General features: G+C 44.9%; 1 protein-coding gene across 1 annotated transcript in view; it reads left to right on the top strand.

The window, feature by feature from the left end:
* PDLIM4 (PDZ and LIM domain 4) overlaps positions 1 to 19,113 on the top strand; it is a 64,821-nt gene extending 45,708 nt beyond the window's left edge. The window contains exons 4-7 of the mRNA XM_085312762.1: positions 4,487 to 4,665; positions 7,328 to 7,485; positions 12,851 to 12,971; positions 14,455 to 19,113. Of these exons, the coding sequence (XP_085168888.1) occupies positions 4,487 to 4,665; positions 7,328 to 7,485; positions 12,851 to 12,971; positions 14,455 to 14,659 (663 nt within the window). The 3' untranslated portion in view covers positions 14,660 to 19,113. The remainder of the gene's footprint in view (positions 1 to 4,486; positions 4,666 to 7,327; positions 7,486 to 12,850; positions 12,972 to 14,454) is intronic.
* The last annotated feature ends 573 nt before the right edge of the window (positions 19,114 to 19,686 follow it).

Genomic DNA, 19,686 nt, shown 5'->3' with positions numbered 1-19,686 from the left:
AGTCATAGTTTATAATTGATGATCTCAGAAGGCAAGCATGAGAAAACAGATTTTMATGCTTCTGTTTTGTAGACTAAAAGCTCTCTTTGAAACTTAGCAGGTCAACTCTTAGAAAGATTTTGCAAAACCTCTTAATTTAAAAGAAGCTATAAAAAGCGGGGGGGGGGCAAGTAGAGAAAAGAAAATTAGGTCCCAAAGGAAGACTACTTTCTGCAAACTTCAATTTGAGAGCTGGAAAGAAATCCATCTGGTTCTAGGTTTCTGAGAACTAATGCATGAGTGTTGTGCACTGTGTAAAATGTTGCATGGGTCTCATAGGAAAATTCTGAAACCACTTCTGAGATGAAAAAAGGAAGACTGAACTCAGTCCAGGGAACAGTTTTTTCTTCTGCAACAGGAAAATTTTTTAGCAGAGAAACTGAAGAGCAGTGGAACAAGGAAGACGAAGATCAGTGTGTCTCCAGAGGGGTAATGTGCTGTTTGTTTTCCTCCTGTAAAGCCATTAGTTGCCCCATAGTATGAAGCACAAGTCACCAAAGCCTGTAGAGAACTTGGTGGATTGGGGTGAAGCAGAGAAAATCTGTTGCGCTTTTAGGGTTTGGTTTTATGTTGAGATAGTGGGAGGACTCGTTGGTAAGGAGGAGCCTGATCGTTATCTTGTTCTGGGCGCTCTGCTGGGTCAGCAGCCGCGCTTTGCAGGAAGGTGGAGCAGTCAGAGCGGCTTTGTTACGTGGCTGAACAGATTTCATGGCTAGTTGCCACCGAGAGMCTGTCCGCACGCCGCCACCTGAGCTGCACGGCCCTGGCCCTGCCTTGTGGGGTGCTAGCCCTCTTCACCACCAAGAGGGAATTTTACTTTTGCAGCCTGGATTTCGTCCAGTCTAGCTCACTGCACTGCCTCCTGGCCAGGGTCAGCACAAGGCGCAGGACCACGCGTTAGGGTGAGGACTGCGTCTCTGATGCCAGCTAGCTGTGAATGTGGCTTGGCCRTATCCTAGAACGGTGCCTTTTGCTCCAAGCAAAGCTGCTGGAGGACGCGCTGGCAGCAGGCGCGAGCTGGGGGGAGCCTCGAGCACCATACCCRTTCGCTTCCTCCTGCCTCACCCTGGGGGAAGCCTGAGCAAAGTCCCCAAAAGGAAAGCTGGTGGCCGAAAGCCTTCCCGGGCTGAACTTGACCGTGTCTCGAGGTCTGCCACCATCGCGGCCCTAGGTGGCCTCTGCAGCTCTTCCCTGAGCTCCCTGTGCCGGTGGAAGGCTCAGTTCTCATCCTGGCATCCAAAGCTGTAGAGTTTCAGCAACTTGGGCATGTTGGGTCTGTGGGTGGCTGGAAACCAGGGCGCTCGTGTGGCTGGTGTGCCTCGGGCTCGCCTGCCCKGTGTTCCCAGCACCCTGCGCCCGGGGTGGCCCTCCAGGAGCCCCGTGGCTTGCAGAAAGCAGGATGTGCAAAGCCGGGGCTGCTTGTTTTGGAGGAAGCTTTTTAGGATTAAGTGACACATTGCTTCTCTCCCGTAGTGGATGGGAACGAGTTCCTGGACAATGGAGAGCTGAAAGGCTGCTCGGAAAGGTCCGGGTTCATTCAAAGGTCCAGCATGGGAGACACGGTAGGAAAGTCTGCAGGGATTTAGGATGGGCCCTTTTCAGCTAGAGCAAAGCCAGAAATGCTCACTGGGAGCAGCCATCTTCAGCTGTGATCCAGCCATCAAAACGATGGTGAGGGAAAGCACTCCTTGCAAAATTGCCACGCAGTCGCTTGTTCCTTTTACCAGCCTTCCCGCAGGAAGCGGGCCAAGACTGTGCAATCCAGCTTTGCAGTTCAGGGGGGCCCCCCGTGTCTTTGAAATGCTCTGTTTCCAGCACCAGGCTGTTACGTATTTTGGAAAGTGTCAAAGCAATAAGTTTTAATTTTATAGAGACATTTGCTCTTGATTTGCAARTTGTTGAGTTTAGTAGGAATGAATGCTCGACACTTTACAAACTGTCTTGGTTTAAAGCAAATCTGTGGAGATTGTGACCTTCTAGGCCTGTTTATGGGGTATGTTTTAATTTTCGAAATAGACTCCAGCCCCGTGCGTACCTTAGCAGTGAAGGAACGGGTTGTCCTTTGCGTGGCAGAACGCTCGAGGTCAGAGGAAGGAGCTCCAGAAACCCCTGGGTGTCCTTGGCCTCTCCAGCCGGCAGGACGCAGTGGCTGCTGCCTGGCACGGGAGGAACGGGATGAAACCCCCTCCCCACCTAGCACTGCCCTGCAGAGCGCTCCGGGAGCGGTTGCAGACCGTTCCCGGAGCAAAACAAGCTGTTCTGGTGAAAATATAGTTTCAGGGATGCGGGGGTCAACGTGAGCAGCCAGCTCCCTCTCCAGAGGTCCCGCCTCGCCATCCCGCTKCCGCTGCCGCCCCCGGGAAGGTGCGGTGGGAATCTGGCTCCGGTGAGGAGAGCGCCCTGTTTTTCCTGAGCAAAGTGTGAGCATGGCCCAGATAATTAATGATAAYGGCTGTTAAAAAACAAAGCTATGTTTTATGTTCGAGTCTGTAACTCAAAATAGCCAGCCATCTGGCCAGTACGGACCATYGCTTTTTTCTGAAACATTTATGAGCCTTCTTTTCCTCTCTGTGGTGTGGTCAAAAGTATTTTTTTTATTATTATTATTTTTCTTGAAATAATATAAATCTGGGAATTGGAAACATGTAGCCTGGTTGTGATTTTCTTAAAGAATATAAATTGGGGAAAAGTTAAAATTACRTTATTCCTGGCAGAGAGATTTGGTTTTTTGCAGATAACTTAAATTTACGATGTTGGGGGCAATTTTTCCCACGTGGGTCTGCCTGTGTGTGTGCGCGCATGTGTGATGTGTTTGAAATGTAGTGCAGAGAAGGCTTTATTGGGCAACCATTTAAGCATCTGAGTAAAGCAAAGAGCTGGTAGTTTGACGGAGTCTGGAGTTACTCAGTTGGTGGCAGAAAAAAATTTAAAGGCACTAACTTTTAGTTCTTAATTAGAAAAGAGCCCTATTTTTATCAATGGGAGTTTTGCCTTAGGAAGAACTTCAGGATTGGACTTTGAAAATCTTTTTCTAGCAGGATCTGGTTTCTATTTCTCTTAGCTGTTCATTTTTACTACATTTGGAAATGCCAGTATTTTCTCCTATGCACCAGTGATAAACATTTGTTTCCAATTAGTATTTATTGGATGATTCCAGTCAAAAGTAAGCTTTTTATTAGAGCCCTCAGTATGCACTTTGTTATTTGTTCACAGCACGGTGTTTTTCTTTTTTCTTTTTTCTTTTTTTTTTTTTTTTTTTCCATGAGCTTTAATCAACTGAGAACTTGGGCATTGTTCTCAACTGGTGTAAATCAGCATTGCTACAGATCTGGCCTGTACAGATTAAACAGATTAATGCCTCTTATGTAAGTATCTATTTCTTCCATCAGTACAGGCATGTTTCTGACTCACAGGAATGGGAACAACAGGCAGATGGCAACTGTCCTCGGGCTTCAGACGCTTGCTATTGCTTTTGATGAATAGTTGGAATTGGCCTCTCTTTCCCCCTGGATGTGCTACAATACTTCTCCCTGCTGATAGCTTACCGTGCGGAATGCTAGCAGAGAGCTAGAAGGCTGATCTGGCTCAGGTGGCTTGTGGAAAGATTAGCAATAGATATTATTTTCTTAGTGGGTGTGCACAGGATTGACTAACAAAGCTTTTCAAAAGCACATACATAATGTTTCATGTAGCTAAAATAATATGAAAACTTGTGTTTTAATGGCTGATAGGTTCCTGACTTGCAGCAGTAAAATAAAAAGTTTCCCTTAGTTTTCCCTATAAATTCTCGCTTGCCTTGGGGAGTTAAGAAACCACTGAAAATATAAATAGCAAATTAATTTGTTGATTAAAATGTTTATCATGCTGTAAATGACTGATGCTTTTTAGGAGAAAACCTCCTGAAATGAACACAGACATTTCTACATGAGAGAGAGTTCTAAATAAGTAAAAATACCAGGACTTGCCCCTTGGTTTCAGGTCCTATACAGTCTGTGTGCATGACTATGAAGTTTGCTTTTGATCTTGTTTTGCTCATGTAAATCAAGAGTGAATGCCTTGAAGACAGAGAATTGGTAACTGCTGTATGAACGATATAATGTGAAAGTAGAAGCAGACTCATAGCCTTTCTTCTGTGGAAACAACACGTACTGCTTTTACAGGAGAATAAATGCGAAATACTTGGCAATGGTGAAACGGAGAAGCAGGCAAGCTTRTTTGGTTAGGGTCTAAGGAAAGGTGCATAGATTCAGCAAGATCTGATTACAAATGAAATCTGAGTTTTCATTTTCCTGGTGCATATCTCTATTTTTCACAGTTTGAAAATTTATACTAATAACACATGAGAATATTATTACCACAATCTCAACGACATACCACAGCCTGTCCATTTATTTAGTGCTAAGATTTACAAACCTCACAAGTTTTTCTGCTGTTTCTTCTCTTTTAGGATAACGGACCTGCACAGAACAAAAAGCCGATTCCCTCTGTCGGTGGAGGGACCCCGGTGGATACCAAACAGATGCTGAATTTGCAATACAATAATCCGACCCGACTCTACGCAAATAACAACACTGACTCGAGTTTGCCGCTCCAGATGAGTGGGCTCCACATTGCTTCTCCCCAAAGGTATGATGAAGGCATTATTCTCTTGCTTGTACTGCTCACATTCAGCAGTGCAGTTTTCTATTTTACACTGTGGTTAATAGAAGATGGTTCTAGCGTGACACGTCTCAGTCTGTTTCCTATGTACTGAGGACAGGAGAAATTTGATTTGCTAATTTACGTTGTAATGAAGCTCCTAGTTTTAGCTCTAGAGACTCTGGGTTCATCCCTGTTGTGTTAGCTAAGTGTATAGGGGAGAAACAAAACAGAAAACTGAGGTTTTGGAGATTGCAAGTTCTGAACAAAAAGGCCATGTGCATATGCAGCAATCAAACCTTTGTGAAGATAAGCTGGTGGAGCTGGAGTGTTGTTCGCTGTTGACCTCTGAGGCAGTTAAACATACTGATTTTCTGTATCCAAGTAAGTTCCTGCTATTGCTAATGGAAGTAGATAGATCAGCAGGCATCAAATCTGGCTCCCCAGGCTAGGATTAATGCCAGGGAGTATCATACATGTTGTTGTTCCCTTTTTTAAAAGGGTATGTTCAAAGAAGGGTTTCACCCTCCAAGAAGTTAGGATTGCACTTTCACAAATTTAGGCGCAAGCACATGTAATGGGTTTTGGAATTCTTTGCGTGGAGACCTAACCCCAGTAAACTAGGATGTTTATAAATTTGAGATCTGTTCAGTGCAGCTGTCTAGGAGGCAGAGAAATAAATAATGCACATAGGAAAGAAAAAGCTGTTACAGCCAGGAACAGTTTGGATGGATATCTCTTAACTTTGAGACAGGCCAGGTTGTGTGGACTGTGATGCTTTCACATGCCTTATGCTGCTGATGATTTATGCTTTTCTAGACTGGCAAAATATCTACAAGAAAGTAATGTCTGTATCAAATACAAAGAGCAGTGATAGTTTCTTTTCAGCTCAGAAACTGCATGCTTATGTGAATTCATATTTCAGTGGCTCTGTGAGCCAGATTATTCCTAGTACTGCTCCAGGAAAGTTAATGAATTTGGAAAGAAGGGGACTACAGAAAAATTACTGAGAAGAAAATTTGATGTTGTTTGTGTTTGTGAGCCAGAAGTAGGGAGTTTAACTTCAGCAATATGTGAGTAAAATTGGGCTAGGACAACATTCTATTTCGAATTTGTGCTTGATCAGGCTGGATTTGCTTWAAAAAAGTGACCTTTTTCATGCAAATGTGTGAAATGGTGTATGAAAGAGCAGTAGCAGAGCGTGTGGGCATTTGGGACACACATGGAGAGTTTTGACTGGCCCAGAAATTGCAGGGATAGATCTTCATCTGTAGCAGCTGCTTGAGGAGCCTTTGTCTCTAGGTGCTGTTCCCAGCAGCAGCACTTCTGCCTCTTGTCTCAAGATTTCATAGGTGTTGGAGCCATTGGGGAACTCCTACACAAGTCCCCTCTTACTGCTGAGTAATCCAGCCCCACATGGACACGCTGGGAATGAGGTATTGCGAGCTCTCCCTTAAGCTGCTTATGGGTTGTGCTTGTCTGATCTTGCAAGGGTAGCTTGGAGGACCTGAACTGCCTGCCAACACATGCTTTTGGAGCAGATGCTGGGCACAGAAGAGGTCTGGGTTACAGATTACTTCCAGAAAACGTAGCTTTGGCATTTTTTGAAAGTGATTTTTTTTTAACAGGCATGAATATAATGCTGTTGGAAAAAATGACTCAGATGATGGCTAAAATGTGTTAAGCTATCTGATGAAGTTAAGGGCTCTTGCTAGTTTTACTGCTTTTATAATGACATTAATGTACTTGGAACCTTACAAGAAAAGGGTCCTTTCCCACCAAATTGTATTATGCTTTTAGGCCTCAACAAAGCACATAAGTGCTTAAATTCATCCTACTCAGCAGGACACTGAAACATGTACCTGAGCTATTTTTGAATTCAAACCATGCCTTTGATGATTTGATGTATTGGATGAGCCGCTGAATGGGAGCTTCAGTTGCTATTTGTCATTCTTTGTATCGCAAATCGGGTGCTAGATTCAAACAATAAACAGCTTGATGTTGAAGGTCMGAGCGTATGTGAGGGAGAAATGTTGAGAATGTTTTCTTATCCCATTCTCACTGCTGTATGATCCAGTGTTTTTGTTGTCATTTAAGCTGTGGGCTTTCCCTGACAAACGGAGCTTTTAATTCAAAGTCACCTGCAGAGAGGCTAGCTTAGAGAGATGCAGTTGTTGAGGATAGCGTCACTCCCTGTCGCRCCTGTGCCTGGCAGCAAAACACGCTCTCCAGATGCCAGATACTGTAACAATGGTAAGAGGGTGGGTGGATTTCGTAGCCCCACATAATTAATTAAATGCATTGCATTACCCATTTTTTCATTAAATTTCATGTGTGRTAAAGCAATTTACAATGCTTGTAAGCAGCTGCCCCCTTTCCTTAAGGCATCTGGTAGCCAGTCAAACCCTAGCTGTGTTGCTCAATAGAAGAACAAACAGAGAACAAGTTTATCTTTCCTCGTTTTAGTGACTATTTTCCTAGAACAGCCTTYCCTTAAGGCAGAAAAACACAAGGGGGAGAGAAAGGTGTTTAACTGAATCTGTGTGAATGGATTAAATTTGGGGAGGGGGGGTAGTACCTCCCTGATTAGTTGATAACTACCATTTGTATTTGACTTGAGTATTGCTTTGTTCGCTTTGTTTTTAAATAGCATTGACTCCTTAAAGTCTCTCCCGAGAAACCGAAATGGGATTGATGTGGAGTCAGATGTCTACAAGATGCTTCAGGATTATGAAAAGCCGGTTTCGGAGCCTAAGCAGTCTGGATCGTTCCGATATTTGCAGGGCATGTTGGAAGCTGGAGAGAATGGTAAGGAAGCTACCAGTGGTTATTGCACATAACGTTCCCCAGGGAGTCCCCTAAACCTCCACACATCTTCTGATCCTCTAAATCTGCAGTGATATGCAAAAYATGCCCACGACTGAAGCAAAATCTGTTCAAATAGGCTTCTTTTTTCCATAGGCCTGCTATTTTTGAAGATGCAAAGAAGGTTATGCAAAGCTGCTGTAGAGGGGGTAAGCAGCTTTATAAATCTGTGCTTTTTTAACAAGGCCCCAGGTAGGAATTCCTGGGTGGATAGGATGAATCGGTGGTGACACCGATTTCCCTATCGAGTCCCGTTAGTCTACAGAGTCCTTGCTTGAAATTTCTGCTGTACTCTTCACTCATCTCATCGCTATGATTCTCTTAGTCTCTGTGATAGTCCAGACATTGATGGAGTATGCATACCCTCCATAAGCCRTATCACATTTATCCATGTAATACTCCTGTGAGGAAGAAAAGTGCTTTTGGATCTATTTTATAGAGAGGAAACCAAAGCACAGAGAGCGCAATGCTCCCAAATGCTYTCCAAAGAGCCTAGCTCCTGGACCGTGGTTCCTGTCTTTCCTCATTCTCCCTTCCCATCCCTAAAGGCTAGTACTATCAGACAGTTCCCACAGCAGTGGTGGAAGAAACATGACAAGGAGCATCTCTGTATCTTCTGCTTCATATTGTGTAGCAGAGAAAACCTGCACCCAGCACAAAAGTTACAAGGGATGCAAAGTGATCAGTGTTGAGCGATAGATTCCTCCCTGCCTGAGAACAGCAGTGTCCCTGCTTCTGGCCRGGGAGTTTCCCAAGCTGGCTTCCTGGCATTCCCATTTTTGTTTTCTAGCCCTGCCAGAATGACTGCACTTTCCCTTCCCTTGCACATGTTCTCGGTCAAGAGCACTTCTATCTGAGCTGCCTCAGCCAGCTTACGTGCTGTTGGCCTCCAGCCTTTACGCTGCTTTGGAGTGTCCTGCAAACTGGCAGGGGGGAACAAAGCAAAAGGAGGGGATTGCAAAGCAAAAGGAGRTGCAGGGGCACTGCGTGACTCCTGACCGGTTAGGATTTAACCTTTAATCAGTCCCCCTGTGCCGCAATTCACGATCTCCRTGTCCACAAGCTGCTGTTACTGGCTTAAGTCTTATTCTTGCTCTTTCCCTTGCTGAGGCTCAGAAGCTTGTGACGCCTTTAAAGGGTCCATGCAAGAGCTGATGGGACATTCTTGCAAAGTGACCAGCTGTCCTGCTCTGTTATTTTACAGCACATCACTTTTGTGCTGAGATGTGAACCAGCTCAACGTGGGAAAATCCAACCACTATAGAGAGTGCTCAGATGGCAGGTTTCAAATCGGTGTTTTTTCCACCATGTGCAAATGCTCAGGCCAGCTTCTGCATGTTTAACAAATTTAGTGGCTGACCTGGGCATCAAGTGAAAGCTGTATAGGTTTGCAAATAGCTTCTACGTGACAGCTGTTTTCCTGAAGTGATTTGCTTAAATGTAATAGTTTGGAAATGATTGAGCAGGCTGTTGATAGAGGATCATATGGATGTTTAAATAAATGGTATTTGCATAAGGATACGGATGGCCCTCAGCAACATAGGAATAGAGATCAGGAGCTTTTGGCTTAGTTCTCAGATCTGTCACAACTTCCTCTCTGTTTCATACAACTCAGGTAGGAGCCAACTCTATGTATTAAAAAAATAAGATCCCAAAACTGTGAATTTCAGCTTCTTTTTATTTGCCTTTCAACCTTAAGTCCATTAAGGACTCCAGRTTCAAACTTTCAGGCTTTTCTTTACAATCATTAGGGCTAGAATCTTCTTTTTGTTTCCTTCCGGGATTCGCGTATTATAATCATGTGAATCCACAAACTTAGCTTTTATGGGAAAGTGTGAACTACTGCAAATCCCATTAAGAAACTGTAAGGGTTAGCAAGTCAGGCTGCCGTGCTTCAATTTCTGTATAAAATGGCAGGAAGTGATAGATTTTGACCAGAAGGGTATTGCTTTTTGCTTCACAACTAACTTCTGTGCATCAGAAGTTTTTACCAATTTCAGTGTTTTTGTGCTCTGGTGGTATTGAGGCATGTCAGCAAAGCATGAAATGGGATCGGCCTTGGAAGTCCTGGCTGTAAATGCTATTGTCCATCCAGACTGGCAGGAAAAATGATGCTAATTACAGGCTCCAGTTGTGTATTCAAATGCTTTACGATGAACAAGCACCAGCATGCTTTACAGCAAGGTATGTGCTGCACCCCCAGGTTTCCTTATTAGGAAGCCGAAAATGGGAAGCGACTGTGTTAATCCTYGTTAATAGTGCTGCTCCTTCTCTTCCTCTGTGTCCTGTGACAAGGAACTAGATGGGTGTTTTAAGTTTGTTCTAACAAAGATAGTTTTAACAGAATTATTTGAAGTTTTCTGCTCTCTCTTAAATAGAGCTGTTGTAGAGCATCAGGTTTGGTGGGGTTGTCAGAAAGGTCCTCGTGTCTGGGAGCGTGCGATCGAGAGGATGCTCCCTGTGGCGGGTAGCAGGGTGCGATACAGGGGGGGGCACTCTGCAGCCTGGCCTCGCGGCTTTTCCTTCTYACGCACGGCGCTGGAGGTGATGCAATCCCTGGGCTGCACTTCGAAAGAGCAGAAGGACAAAAAGCGTGTGTACTAGAAGGAAATCAAGGACAAACAGTGTCTTGAAAACATTCTGTGGGATGCCAGGACGGTCCTTGCATGTTGAGACTGTCCCAGCTGGTCAGGGACATCTGGTCACCTCTGGCTCCTTTTCAGTGACAGCAACACATGTTTAATCAGCATCTGGAGTTGAAGTGGTGACAGATACCAACCAAAGTGTCAGCAAGCTGGAGAATTCAGATCTTGCTTCTCTGCCAGCAGCATCTCTTCCCCCTGCTTCAGCTCCTTTCTGTGCTCTGATGGTTTTTACAGCAGGCAGGGGAAAGGTACAGCTGGCTCTGCAGCTCCCGCCCGAGCCGCTGCCTTGGCTGTTGTAACACTGTCAGTGTTAATTTCATAAGGGATTCAAAATTAACTATGCCTCAGTGAAAAACGTATCGGTGGCATAAAACTCTGTAATGTTTCAGCAATGTTTAAATCATTGAGACTGCTTCTGTTAGGCTGTTTTAAAATTTCTGCCCTGATCCTTTTTTTTCTTAAACATACCCATGTAACAAGAATACGTGTTTTGACTTGAGACAACTGTGTGCTGTCCTTTTAAAGTCAGGATCTCCTCTCTTGATGAACTAGATATTTTGGACAAAGAGCTGTTTTACAGGGAAAATATTTCTGCTAGAGGCCATGTTTTCTTCAGAATTATCAGCCCCATACTGTGCCTGTAATAAGAAATGTTTCCTGCTGAGGATCTGACAGGATTTGTAAAGAAATGTCACAGCTGTCTCGGTAGGTGCCCTTCAAGCGTGAAGGATGAGTACTTTAACCACAAAGCGTGGACAAGACTGTATAAGACTGTTTAGATAAAATATCTAGCTGCCTTGCTGAAGACCATAAATTAGGATGAGATTGTATGTGGATAAATAGAGGGAGAGGATCCGTCACGTAGGGAGATGGGAAGCAGTGCACTCCAAAGGGCTTGTTTTGCTGTAAATTCTCTCATAGATAACACCAGATTATCCAAGCACTCTGTTTGAGAGACAGCAATGGCATAGCTGTTAAATGTTGGCAAATGAGCATATATCTAATTCAAGCACACCAGATCTCACTGCTGAGAGAGGCCAAGAGCTCGAGCAGTTGTTAGAGCTTCTTCTCAGCGAGGCAATGGAGGGACTCAACACGCAACGGCCAGCCATGGGCGCAGAAGAGCCCAAGGGCCTAGCAGTCCCTGCCTCTTCCTTGGTCCATTGCTCTCGCGTGTGTCAAGTCCCTTGGGTGTCTCAAAATACCATCTTTATACCTTGAGAAAGTGGGATTTAGTGGGAAATCAGTCCTTTTGGTGTCACTTGCTTGACTAAGTTCTTTGGTCACGGCTAATGATGGGGCCACCTGCACAAGGATGTCTAAAAGTCCCTAAGTTTAAACCACTGGGGTTTTAGGCCTCTTGAATGCTGCGTTTCAGTAGCTACCTCTTCCTCAAAGACCGACAATTATGAACAACAGCGAAACTGCAGACTTTTCAGCAAGTGCTGTGGGAGTCGCATCTGCTCTGAAGCTCAGCACTAAGCAGGTTGGCCAGGTGGGAGGGCTGGGTGTTTTCCATCCTCTGTGATCTCCAGAGCCCTAACAGGAAGGGAAGGAAGCCCCACTGAGTAAGGCTGTCCCAAGTATAGTATGTAAACCTGCACAAGTACAGTAAACAGCCATCAGTAATGATATACTAATTTAAAATAATAAGAATTTGCATTAAAAAATGCAGATAACTTACTGAAGCCGTGCTAGGCGCTTCACAGCAAATCAAAGTGGAAGTTTGCAAAAACTATGCAGTATGTACTGAATCCTTATTCAAAAATTACATATGCTGTGGAGGGTTTCAAATGCCACAGTTGTTGATAACATGTACATTTGTATTGTGTCCAAAGTGTGAGCATATATGATATATCTGTACAGAAGAGGACCTGTGAAGTTTTTTCACATTACAGTTTATATGCACAAAACTTTCATTACTTCCTTTCCTGTGTTTGGACCTTTGTGAAAGGAAGCTTGGTGCCCCCAGAAAACCTTATTTTCTAACACATTTTTTTATTTTAGGTTMTTAAAAGTCTTCCTGTCTCTTGGCAGATGGAATAAAGTAAAAAAGCCTTCTAAGAAGAAAAATGCATTTAATTATATTGTTATTTGTTTTAATYTGCCTAATTCTCCAGAAGATTTTAATCTTTTTCTGCTTCATTGGCGATATATCTAGCAAGTATGGCTAAAATGTTAGAATGATAGAAACTCTTCTTCCTCTGGAAAATTTCTGTCATTTTACTAGTTTGCTCTTTATCTTTCTTTCTTAGTTTCCTTTATAGTACTGCTGCCAAATCTTTCTCTTATCTCTAGAATAAGACCGTTTTGCCTTTTAGCAGTGTATATTGAGTTGGTGCTATCGTCATACATGGATAAATTAGCCACTGGCATCGCTAAGGGCTTCTGCCGCCATCCAGGCTTTGTTACGATGAGGGAAGTGTTAGCACAGTGCCTGGTGAAGTGCAATGTGACTTGCGAGGCCGTCAGTCTTGCTGTTTGCTCTTTTATTTCTTTGCAAGCACGTTGCAAGAAGAAGGCTCTGTCGTGACAGGCAGAGCATGTGCTCCCTTGGGAAAAAAACAAGTCATCTGAAAAAAAAAAAAAAAAAAAAGAAGGCAGGGGGGAAAAGAAAGAGGAGGGCAAGTTCTCAATGCATGTCTGTTTAAAACTCTTGGCAGGTGAAAAACTCGACAGACTGAGCAACCCCCGAAACATCAAGCCTCCAGTACCAAAACTTGGTGGTGCCATGTCCGGGTTGCAGATGCTCCCTGAGTGCACGCGATGCGGAAATGGGATTGTGTAAGTGCCCGAGTCGCTCCCGAGCCCGAGTTCGGTCACACCATGCCGAGCACAGCAGTTTCTCTAACACAGGGATTTAGCTGGGTTGTCTTTCTGCCAGAAATACATTTGAGAATTTATAGCAGAATCCTTGAATCTCTTTTTACTAACCATACTAACCTGTAATTAGAGAATACAGTTTGATTACCCCTTTTAAGGGAATTTTGCAACAATACGTGGATGATTCATAGAATGATATCTGCCAGCTTACCATAACTGCCCTGCGACTATGAATAGTACCAAAGACACTTAACAGYCTTTCACTGCCCTACTGAGGAAGAAGCACTTTTGAAGGTCGAGTGGAAGAGGTCTGCGGTTATTTTTTTGTTGGTTGTTTTGTTTTGTTTCTTTTGCTCAAGACTTGCTCTCCGATGCATTGATGTTGAGATTAATGCTCAGAGAATATAGACCWTTTTCTTCTTCACCATTTCRTAGTTTACGCTCTGTTCCATTTTGATTAAAARTCCTCTGTTTTGCTTTTTTTGTTCTTGYTGTTCTGAGCTGAAGATTTTTATTCCAACAGTCATTAGAGCAAACAGTGCCTACACATTCTCACATAGGCAGTGCCTCAAGCTATGTCAGGAGCTTTTGGGAGTTGTTGGCCTCCAACTGTCAGATCAGGCTTAGCTTTGTGTCAGGCCGTGGAGCTGTGTTGCAGGAGTGTGATGACTGTAGGGCTCATCCTTCACAAGCTCTGCTTTGGGAAGGTGCTGAGTCCTCCCTTGCAGGACTGAGCACCACTGGCATTCTGCAGCATCTGCTGATCCTCACTGTGTGCTTGGTACTACGCAGTGGAGTAGGTGTGATTTCACACTGTGTTGCTTGACTTCCAACCAAAACCCTCTCTCCTCAAAATCCTGCAAAATCCTCTCTCCCAGGCAAGCGGGAATGGGCAGTTGTGTTGGGAAGCCCAAGGGCGATTTCCCCATGCGTTGGTCTGGGGCAGAACAGCAAAGGGTTTTGCAAGGAAGCCTGTGAAGGGGAGGAGGTGTTGGAGTAACTGCCTGGGACGGGAAGGAGAAGGAGCCTGAGGAGTCGCTCGTGGGAGATGGAAGCTGTGGGGCTGCGTGGGTAAGCGCGTGCCCGCCCGAGGCAGCGGTACCCCCGGGGTCGAGACGCGCAGCAGCGTGCGGGCCCTGGAAGCYGGAGGGCTCGGCGCAGAAGGCGTGAGGGAGTCTCAGGGTTGCCCTGCTGGTTCCYGCGGAAATACAGGCGAGTCCTCGAAGAGCAGAGCCCCGTGGCCGGAGCAGTGCCTGGCGAGGGGATGTCAGCTGTCGGTAGGCTGATGTGTTGTGATAGAAACCACAGATCACGTCTTTAACTGCCCCTACGTGCCGTGTTTTTAATTTACTCCGTTTTGCACGAGGCAGCAGAAATGCCTTTGCCTGCTGTTTCTGCAGCCTCGGCTCGGTGTTTGACCTGTGCTCCCGCCGTCTCTCGACAGGGGCACGATCGTCAAAGCTCGGGACAAGCTGTACCACCCCGAGTGTTTCATGTGTGACGACTGCGGCCTCAACCTGAAGCAGAGAGGGTATTTCTTCATTGAGGAGCAGCTGTACTGCGAGACGCACGCGAAGGAGAGGGTTAAGCCTCCTGAAGGATATGACGTCGTAGCTGTTTATCCAAACGCTAAAGTTGAACTTGTCTAAATACAGTCGCTATTCTTGGAGAGGTCACAAGGCGGCTCGGCCACCCACGGGCAGGCCGCTGGTTTTAAAATATGGCTGTAATCAGCTCCGATTACTAAAGCCCAAGTAAAATGCCTTTTCATAGATAAAACCGTTTACACTTAGGATCTCAAGGGGATGGTGTTGAAAGCATACGAACAGGTTTTTCTCTTCTTTTTGACACTCTGCTTTTTGGGTTGCTGTGTCAGATTTAGTCTCTGCCATAACCTTATCCAAGATCTGTGTAAATATTAATTGATTTTCTGTGTTGTTTCATATCAAATCAGTATTCCCTTTTYCCCCCTTTCATTTTAAAATGTAAGGAGGATGGTTTTAAAAGCTCAAAGAAAATAAGGCACTTTAACGAAAGAATCTGACTTCTGTATCATTGCTTTAATTTCGTACCTTCCACTAATGCCTCGCTCTGTGGCTTCCATGGTGATTAAAAATTAACACCATGTGTAATCTTAGTCTCTGCAACTCAGTATTGTGGATTGGGGCTCCTAAGCTGATTCAGATTTAGATCTGAACAGACATGACTGTGGCAAGCAAAAGTGGTCTTTTAAGAAGCAATTGCAAGTTATCTGGTTCAGTGGCACTGCAGTTTGAGGCTAATGCTCTCTGACTTGAGCTCTCCAAAAGAGCTTCATACTGGAGCAAAGAGCTTGCAATAAGATTTTTTCCTCCTTTTCTTTTTCTCCCTCTTCTAATTGAGTTACTCTCCCTAGCAGTGTGTGCAAAGGACACCAGAGTAATGTGGAGCCTGCACTGTTCTTCACCTCCTGAATTTCTGACCTCTTTGTTCTCTTCCAGCAAGGGTGTCTTTGCTTTGTTCATYGACCTATCACCCAGCTTTTGTTAAAATTTGGTTGTTTAATTCTAGATCTCCCAGGATGGAGGTAGCCCTGCCATGTGGGACTGACGTTACAGCTTGCAGAGATAATTTTTGACCTGGTAAATCCATCTGTAAGGCTCTGAGTCCAGAATTGATGGATCCAGATTTGTACCTGTGTCCCAAAGCTGAGCTTTGTTGTACACTTYATTTGGTGGGGAAAAGTTTGTGGATCTTGGGATGTTCTATTACAGAGATGCATTTTTCATTTTAGTGTTTGGAGGATATATATGTATATGTATATCTTAAAAAGTGTAGGCAGCCAACTACTAGATGTGAAGTACTTGGCACTGGGCTGCTCCGTACCTTTCTTACAGCTGCATGCTACGGTTTTCTGCCTGATCACCACAGATGCTATCACAAGCCATGTGCCTGGGCAGCACTAGGACCCTTTTGAAACATCTTTATTAAYAGCGCTTTATAAATCAGAAACTTAGACACTATTTTTCTTTAGAGAAGTAACTTCTGTGTTACTATTTATCTCCATTTAAAGCATCAGCAGGATATTGCTGTAACAAAACCTCCAGTTAATGCCCTGACAGTCATCTGACCCTGGTGAAATAGGTGGCATTTGAAATAATAAAACGAGGCACATTCCGCAGACACCTGGTGCAGGCGCTCCTTCTGCTCCCTTGGAGACCCGCAAGGCTGGCACTCCTTGCTTAGAAGAAAGGAATTGTAGAAATGCTTAAAGACAAAGAGAGAAAAAAGTCACCTTCTCTTTGTGTCAGAAAGCCAAAAGTTTAACTGCATGTCGCCATGGTTACTATGTCATGTTTATGGCTCTGGTCTTTGCCTCGCAATTAAAAGGAAGAAAGCAAGACCTCACACTTGGCATTCCAGTAAACTCCTAGTTAAGAGCAAACAGGGGATCATTTCGTTTCATCCCCTTTGGGGAGAGAATAGGCGTAGATCACCTCTGAGAGAAGTCTGCACGGGGCCCAACTCTGCAGTACAGTTGTTYGCCATTTATTAACCTCAAAATGCAAGTACTGCTGATTAGAATTGCTGCTTCTTTGCAGCAACATCTTCCTCCCTGCTCCTCACCTGAGTAAAGGGAGGAGTATTGTGAAGAAAAAGAAACATGTCTCTGCCAACTTCGCCTTCTGTGGCAAGCAGACCCACCAAGAGTTGAGGCAACTGGCCAGCTGCTCTTTCCCTTGCTGGCTCTCTGTGAAGGGGTCTGAGATGTGTGGTACTGGAGGAGGGTTAAGGAAAATTATCCAGGGTGGTGCTGGGCACAGAATTTCTTCCTACGGTTGCTGTACTACAGGAGGAGTAAGGATCTAGGGTGTTACAGGACCACGCTTACACCACGTACTGTGGAGCCTTGCAGGGTTTTAAGCAGTTACTTCTGCCAGTGAACTTTGCTTTGACCCTTCTTTTCTGTTAACGGTATGGAGTCGAGGTCTGGCAGCCACGGGCAGGAGTCTCCTTCCTCTTTCGAGCGCAGCTGCTGATGGCCACCTGGAGCGGCTGGCCCAGGAGTGTGAAACGGGGTCACGGTACACTGAAAGCAAAAAGTAGCGTAGTGGAAGGAAAAGCTGTACACACCATGGCCCGGGCACTGCAGGCTTTCCAGGGCYCGAAGGTCTAAGCGGCCTTGGGACACCCTGTGCTCAGCAGCCTTGCAGCAAATCCACGGGGAAGCCGAGCACGTGCAGTGCCTGTCCAGGAGCGCCGCTAGCAGCGCAGCCGGGTATTTCTCTGCAGCTGGGCCGATGCTGGCTGTACGCATCCTTGCTAGCAACAGRACATGCGCTTCCAACTTTTTTGCCATGCGTATTTTTAATTATTACARTACAGGAAACACATGGAAAATTGTATCACACAGCTGAGCCTAGTTTTGCTTGTATTTGCATAGCCTTGTTCAGTGGATTGGACCATTTGAATGGAAATATTTTGGACAACTGTAAATGATTAAAGACTAACCATAATCAGGTATGAAGTGTTACTGCCCCTTGTTTGCAGGCCTCTTCTTGGAGCTTATTAGTTTGCAGCTGTCATAAACATGACATGATTCTGATTTTCTGTATTAATCTCTCATGTTACTGGGCCAAGTTTAACTGAGTGTAACATGTTTTATGAAGTCAGCTCTCTCCTCATCCCATTCTGAGGTTGTAGGCCAGCAATGGGTATTTTTGGTAAGCATCTCACCATCGTTAATGGTTGGCCTCTTCTGCAGGTTCACCGTAAATATTGCTTATAGTTCATTTCTGCTACCTTTATGATTTTTGCTTGCAAGCTCATGCTCACTTTCTCTCGTGAGCTGGCAGCACAGCGTGTGAGCAGGACGAGCTGTATGGCTTAAGTGGTGCAAAGATCTTGTGTAAAGTCACCCTTGGTGAGGCACCTCGCGTGTCTCTGCCTCTGTTTCCCTGCCTCTTAGATCAAGGTAAAACTTTGAGGGTGTTGTGGAACTGAGTTCGTTCACAGCTGTGAAGTGTCTTCATGCACTCCAATGGAAAAGAAGTTATTTGTACCATTTTCTGTCTAGTACTAAAACTTAAAATCTGTTTCCTGCGTTGGAAGATGTTCCTCCAGGAAGCCAATATAAAATACAATCAAATACTGAAGATCATGTATGCCCTTTTGATACGCTTGGCTCCAAGCAGATGCATTACAGCCTTCTGGTTCTCACAGGTGCTTTTTAGCTATTAAGTCAAACATCACCTTTYGACTACTGCTTGTTTTTGTCCATACTCGGACACAAGAAGGAGTGTTGACACCTGATGTGAAGGTGATCTCATGTTACCTGGAAATACGTAGGAAACCTTGCAGCCTTGACCCAAACCCAGGGTTTCTCAGCAGTGTTGAATTCATGAGTTCCAGCTCAGCTGAGCAAGAGAAAATTCACTGCAAGAGTGGCCCTTCAGATTTTTTTTTCCAATTTGCCATTGAAAGAACAGCATATTTGCCAGGTTAGGCCATATTTTGTTTCCTATAGCTTTTGTCTTCTGTTCAGCTCCGTTGGGAGGCAGTTTCTCACGCTGCAGGTGTCCTGTGTGCRCGTCAGACGTGTCGTAACACTAGCACGAGGAACACCTTAGAAATTCATAAATTGCTGCGTTGCCGCTGAGGCTTGAACATATAAATCAAGCAGGCTGCTCGCTTAGGAATCCTCGGCGGCCCAATTCAGCCGTTTCATAAATACGAAYGCTGGCGCGAGCTGGCCCAAGGGATTCAAGCGCACCTCTCTTAATTTGAAAATAAGTTCCCACAAATCAAATTTTCCTCACGGTTGTCTCTTGATACTTTCTTATGAGTAATCAACTCATTTGATCCCCTGAGGAGCTTAAAATGGAGCTGCCTCGCGCAATAATATCCTGTGGCAAATTGATTTCTGGATTTATTCCATGTCATTTACATTATTTGTCCGGTAACACGTGACTAAGACCAGAGCGCTGTTCTGCCTGCCTTGCCAAGCTCGTGACAAGAGCGAACCCTACAAATATTACCTATTAACTCTGCTATTTAACACTGTAAAACATCTGGAGGATGCAGTTTGTATGAAATATAAAATAAAGTTGTATTGTTGGTTTTATGTCTCACGTTATTTAGTTTGGCCCTTGCTTCATCCCTTGCTGAGGTTTCCCTCTTGCCGAAGCACGTGCGTGGTGAAGCTCCCTCTGCGTCCAGCCAAGGAGGCCCCGCGTGGCTCGGGTGAAGCGCTGGCTCGTGCAGCTCGSATCTCTTTGCAGCGGTGGGCTGAGGCATGGGCCAAATGGTCTGGCTGTTCTAGTCTTAAACAGATGAGGATTTTCTTTGAGTTTATCAGTGTGCTATTTTTTTTCTAATTCTTCATGCGAACACAATCTTATCAGCTCTTTTCTGTTTCAGGAAAGCAATGGCATATTCTTTGCATGTTCTGCAGTGCCTCTAGCTTGTATAACGTGTTACCAACTTGCTCTATGCTTCTCGCTTATTTTAGAGGTGGGGGAAGGGGCACCGTCTTGCGTTTAAAGGGATGAATTTGCTCAAGTTGAGTAAATGTTGGCAAGATCCACTGCAAGAGATGCAACCTGCAACTTCCGACAGAATGGACCGTAACTTGCAGTGGTTAACGGGTGATGGCCAAGGGCCTGAGTGGCTCCTTGCATCAGGATCTGGGGTGGAT

This window comes from Rhea americana, unplaced genomic scaffold (genome assembly GCF_003343005.1).
Source record: "Rhea americana isolate MKP2758 unplaced genomic scaffold, rheAme1 scaffold_37, whole genome shotgun sequence".
NCBI classification, from domain to species: domain Eukaryota; kingdom Metazoa; phylum Chordata; class Aves; order Rheiformes; family Rheidae; genus Rhea; species Rhea americana.
Note: the sequence above shows the minus strand (reverse complement) of the source record. Positions and strands in the feature narration are given on the sequence as shown.